The 5,923-nt window shown below is 40.9% G+C and overlaps 1 protein-coding gene across 1 annotated transcript; it reads left to right on the top strand.

Moving 5' to 3' along the window:
* The first annotated feature begins 967 nt into the window (after window positions 1-967).
* Window positions 968-5,019, top strand: neff1 (neuronal intermediate filament family member 1). The gene is made up of 2 exons (XM_084113923.1): window positions 968-2,373; window positions 4,618-5,019. Exons 1-2 carry the CDS (start codon window positions 1,627-1,629, stop codon window positions 5,002-5,004), a joined length of 1,134 nt encoding a protein of 377 aa, XP_083970049.1. The 5' UTR covers window positions 968-1,626; the 3' UTR covers window positions 5,005-5,019.
* The last annotated feature ends 904 nt before the right edge of the window (window positions 5,020-5,923 follow it).

Genomic DNA, 5,923 nt, shown 5'->3' with positions numbered 1-5,923 from the left:
TGTCTGTCTGTCTGTCTTTTTGTCTATTTGTCTGTCTGTCTATCTGTGTGTGTGGGGGGGGTTAGTACGTTCCACTTTGGGCCAATTTCTGATTCACTGCAGTGGTCTAGAGCCTGTCATTCTTAAACAGAGTAAATGCTCATTCTCATTTCTTTTTCGTGTCTCTTTCTCTCTCTCTACTTGTAGAATTGAAACATCAGCCTCAGAAAGTGCTGAGTGAAGACAGCGAGACCTGCAGCATGTCTCCAGGAGTTTGCTGGTTTGATCAGGCTAAACTCGTCCTGAGGTGTGGCTCCTGCCTTTGGCCTCAACCCAAGTCTGTGTGGTGCGACAGTCCTGCAACCCCCCCCCCCTTCCCCCCCACCCCACCCACACACCGCTCCCCGACAGCCAATACTGATGACTCATCAGAAAATTTTTTGATGGGATGCAGCTTCCTAAAGAATTCTGAATTTTAGAATTTTAACAGCACTCCTATGCATTTTGTTAACATGTCTTCTGTAACCTATTTTAGATGCACTATATGTTTGAGATGAATGCAAACTGCCGGCTGATTTTGAGTCTGCACAGGATTCTGCATCGAGGAGGGTCATTGCTCAGCGGGGTAAGGCCTCCGTGTCTCATTCAGTATTCAGACACTGCAGAGGCACAGGCTGCCACCCGCATTACAACACACACACACAAAGAGTCAGACACTCCCTCTCACTGCAACATGCTTCAATCCCATTCCCAGGCACACATGCAGCACCTCTGCTCACACACATGACATGAAATACAGTTATTTCTTGATTTATTTATTTTTGCATTAGCATTTTAAGTTTTCAAAAATTATTTTTAATGGCCCTAAAATGTAGCCTACTTAATTTTATTTATTTATAATATATATGCAATATGCATATATGCAGACATGCAGCAACACATGAATGATAAGGTGATATGCAAAACACTCACAAAATCAGTCAGTTTGACTGCACCACATTGTCTTTAATGTTTCCGCATTACTTTTGTACTGAATTTAACAAACAATATTATAAAGATCCTTATTATGACATATAATAAAGTAACAATTTCAGCTACACTGCAAAATAAACTCAAGGCAATATTTCGGTTCCTCTGAACCTTCTGGAAATACAGAAATTAGTGCCTCAAATTCCCCATTGTGGAACTTCAATATGTTTCAAGTGCTTTGAAAGCTTCATTTATGAACAACTGACTGCCTTTATTGCAGGAACTTTCAGGCTCAGTTCTGACTTTTTAAAAGGTGTCCAGTGATTCTCCAGAGGTCATCCGAGGAACCCCATATGTAGTTTTTTAATTTTTACATCTTTTGACCTTTATTTATCCTCAGTTCTCTGCATGATGACAATCTCCATCGCGTGAAAAGGGATGAGTGGCCACAAATGCAAAGGCAGGGAATGAATGAGCTCTCTCCTGGGACTCTGTCTTTTTTGCTCAGGGTTGCAGGTTTCCCCCTCCACCACCGCCCCTGCGTCAGATGATGCTCGCGGTCTGTGCCTATAAAAGATGCCGGTGTGACAACCCGACCGGCACTCTCCCTCTCTCTTTCTCTGTCTTCCCACATCCACACACTTCACTCACTCGGTCTGTGATCTTGAGCATTTCAGCATGAGTTATTCCGGCGACATGTACACGAGCAGCTCATACAGGAAGATTTTTGGAGATGCGCCACGGCGCGTCCCCGTGGGCAGCAGCCCGTCCCGGGTGACGGTGAGCTACCGCTCCGTTCCCCAGCAGCAGCACCACCGCACATACGGCTCTCCATCCCCCATGATCACATCCTCAAGTTACCGGACCAAACTCGGATCCGGCCGCGGCGTTGGCTACCAGCCGGACACCGTAGACCTGACGCAGACCACCGCCGTCACCAACGAGCTGAAGATCATCCGCACCAACGAGAAGGAGCAGCTGCAGGGCCTGAACGACCGCTTCGTGACGTTCATCGAGAAGGTGCACAACCTCGAGCAGCACAACAAAGTTCTGGAGGCGGAGGTCGCGCTTCTGCGCCAGCGCCACAACGAGCCGTCGCGCCTGCACGACCTCTACGAGCAGGAGATCCGCGAGCTGCGCGCCCGCGTCGAGGAGATGACGCACGAGAAGAGCCAGATGCACCTGGATTGCGTACAGATGAACGAAGCGCTGGAGCGCGTCAAGGAGAAGCTGGACGAGGAGACCCGGCTGCGGGAGGAGGCCGAGAACAGCCTGAAGGGATACCGCAAGGACGTGGATGACGCCACGCTGTCCCGCCTGGAGCTGGAGAAGAAAGTTGAGTCCCTGCTGGATGAGATCGCGTTCCTCAGGAAAGTGCACGAGGAGGAACTGCAGGAGTTACAGGCGTCAATTCAGGCCACCCAGGTATGAAAAAGTTATGACAAAAAAAAAATTGTATCTGTTTGCTGGTTTTAGTGCGGTTTGAGCACTTTTTTTGCTGGTCAGACTGTGATGCCAACTAAAACCTGCATTACCAGGCTGGGAGATCATCTTTTAACAGCTAAGACCAGCTTGGCCATGCTGGAGACCAGCCTGGGATGGGATGTTTTTTGGTGGCTAATGAGAAATATGAGCTACTTAGATTTACATTGCAAATACATAACATGCAATAGTTGCTAATGCATTTGTTTTAATTCCAGAAAGATAAAACTAATCAGTTAAGCCAAAAAATGCATATGCTTTATATGGTATTGAAATCAAGACATAATATACACTAAAATATTTTGTCAATTATTTTAAAATATGATTTGCATAACTGCTCGAGTGTAAAATGTACATTTTGCAATGTAAGGCCTTATTTGGTAAGATACAATTATGAAAAGCATACAAATTCTGTTCCCAGAAATGTTCATCTCATATCATAGTTTTGCAGTGTCATTTATGACTGTGTGATTTATGCAGTGGCATAATGATGCAGATCTATTTGGGAATGACATTTTTATCAACTTCCAGTCAAATAAAACAAGTTGTGGTTAAGCCAAATTTCCCATATGCTTTGGGTTTGAAAATTGCTACATAAATGCTTTGTCAGGAAACAATCTTGTCCTTCAATATTTAAATTAATTATATTTGATTTGCACACAACCAATCAAACATGAGTGAATTAACCTGACTACTTAGCTTTACATCAATTAAAGTCATTTTAAAGGTCTTATCAGGTAGAAATATCTTTATAAGATAGAAACTACATTGAGAAGATCAGATTAAGCAGATAAAGCCTAGAAATACCACGTATCCATTAATGCTTTGAAACACTATGTTTATTAATAACTCATAGTGTGGGCATGCCATGCGTATCATGACTGTGCAGTGTCATTGAGTGCAGTGTGTGAATTTACAGCACTGCAGCTCAGACTGAGAATCTGACGCTGCACTGCACCAGGACCTCAGTCAAAATGTGCATTTCTAATTCTCCTTCTCTCATGCAACTTTAACATCTACAAACAGAATATTTACTTATGCAAAGACAATGATAATCCTGGAGAGGGAGACATGTATTTGAAAGTTGAGAGAAGGTTGTTGTTGATGGGATGTTTAAACTTCCTAACCTCATGGCAATGAGGAGATGGTGCAGTAGCGCAGTATTTTAGGTGTGGCTGCAGAGGGGGTGCAGAGGGGGTGCAGCGGGACCTCTGCAGCGCAGCGTCCTTGAGAGGGACTGCATCACTTTAGAAATACTGCTTCTCAAAGTATTTCTACACTACAGGAGATTACATTTCCTTCAGTGTTTTATTTAATAACCTGAGTATAAGCACACTGTGAATGTTACTGATGTAAACTGATGCTCATCATGCATGGATTGCATTGCTCTGTGTTGATGATGCATTGGATGAAATGCATCCTCATGAAAGCGTTCATGCAGTGTCATCTTTCATTGAGCATTAAAACTCCTGAGTCTGTGCTCCATCCCGCAGCCTCAAAGGGCCTACAACTTTATTACCACAAATTACACTCAAATATTTGCACTGCATATGTCAGCTCTACTGCATTTCTGATAACTTCAATACTTGATGCACAGTGGTTTATTGATTACATTCACTGTAAAACTGTTTTATTCACTGACAAATTTAAGAAACATTCTATATATGTACAGAATGTCTCATATTTGTAACAACAAATATATGCCAAATTATCTATAGCTATAATTTATACTCTCCTTTTGGCTCAAGCGTAAATGCCTGTTTCAGGGTATTAATAATTTATTAGAAATCAATTATGAATCAGCAACTAAATTACACTACCTCCACCAAAAGGCTATTTATGGCTATCTTTAACTACTATTAAAAAGTTTATGCTCACCAAGGCTGCATTTATTTGATCAAAAATACAGTAAAATGTGAAATATCATAACAATTTAAAATAGCTGTTTTCAATTATAATATATTTAAAAATGTAATCCTGTGATGGCAAAGCTGAATTTTCAGCATCATTACTCCAGTCTTCAGTGTCACATGATCCTTCAGAAATATTTTTTTTCAGGATGCTGTGATGAATCGAAAGTTCAGAAGAACACGATTTATTTATTTAACTTTTCAAATGGGTTAATATTAGATTATAGTTGCATTAAACGTATTAACATTTTTTTTCTTGACTGTTTTCCATGCTCAGGTGTCTGTCGAGATGGACGTCAGTAAGCCTGACCTTGCTGTGGCCCTGAAGGACATCCGTGCCCAGTACGAGACTCTGTCTTCCCGGAACCAGCAGCAGGCAGAGGAATGGTACCGCTCCAAGTTCGTCACCGTGACGGAGGCGGCGGCGCGAAACAACGATGCTCTGAAGCAGACCAAAGATGAGCTGTCCGAGTACCGTCGACAGCTGCAGTCCCGCACCCTGGAGATCGAGTCCCTGAAAGCCCATAATGAGTCCTTAGAGAGACAGCTGGCTGAGATGGAGGACCGCCACAACAACGAGATCGGCGAGATGCAGGTCAGTGCATTTCAGTCAATGCTTTTTCCATTCAAACTATACATACACAATGCAGTAGAGCCACTATAGAACAACTGCTCCTATTTGCATTTTTATAATTTCATTTAAAAACCATTATAAATTCTATAATGAACATAAGACTTTGAGTGAGTTTACATTTAAATGTACTCATTTAGCAAACACTTTTATCCAAAGCAGCACACAAAATCATTTTGTAAAGAAAAAAGCTAGAATCACTCATGAACAAAACCTTACGATCATTTAATCCAGCATGATTTTAGAATGATCCAAAGAGCATCCAAAGAACAACTGTCTACAAAGGAAGGAGTCATATGATGAACGCCACAAATTTGCTTATTTGGTTAGTGACTTGTTTGAAAATTTTCTAGGTTTATATTTAAAAATGTTTTTCAATGTGCTTCTAAACGTTTTGGATCCCACTGTATTTAAAGGCATTTTCTAATGTATATTTTGCTAGTTGTGGGAATCTTTAAGCGCCTCTCGATCCGATCATGATTCTAGAAATCATGATCCGATTCTAAAATGATTCTTGATTTATATATTTTTTTACCGACTTTAAATATCAGATTTATTTGAGCACTTTATTGAATTACAAGTAAATTACAAATTAATAATAAATCAAAAAATATATACATTAAGACTAAATAGAGCAACAAATACATTGTAATAAAGGGAGACAAAGAAGCACATTACAAACAATAAACAAAAACTGTTTTCAGTATCTGAGAGTGCTTTAAGTGTCAAAGTTTTCCAGTCAAGTGCAGTGAGGGATTTTTGTCTTTTTCTCAGCATTATGGCTGTTTGATTATTGCTGATGACATCATAGGCATCCTAGTGGCAGGTCTAGGTTGTATGCATTTGAACATATCAGTTGTTTTGTCCAATCCTCTATATAAGATCGATTTTTTTTTTTTTTTTTTCAGAAGAAATGCATACCCAAATAACAAAAATAAATTCTAAGAACATT

Source organism: Abramis brama (genome assembly GCF_963993115.1).
Source record: "Abramis brama genome assembly, chromosome: 5".
NCBI lineage: Eukaryota > Metazoa > Chordata > Actinopteri > Cypriniformes > Leuciscidae > Abramis > Abramis brama.
The sequence above is the reverse complement of the archived record's forward strand: the minus strand, read 5'-3'. Positions and strand labels throughout refer to the sequence as shown.

Coding starts and splice junctions, on each gene's coding strand:
- neff1 (XM_084113923.1), top strand. CDS start 1,627: ATGAGTTATTCCGGCGACATGTACACGAGCAGCTCATACAGGAAGATT. Junction 2,374..4,617: donor CGTCAATTCAGGCCACCCAG/GTATGAAAAAGT, acceptor TTCCATGCTCAG/GTGTCTGTCGAGATGGACGT.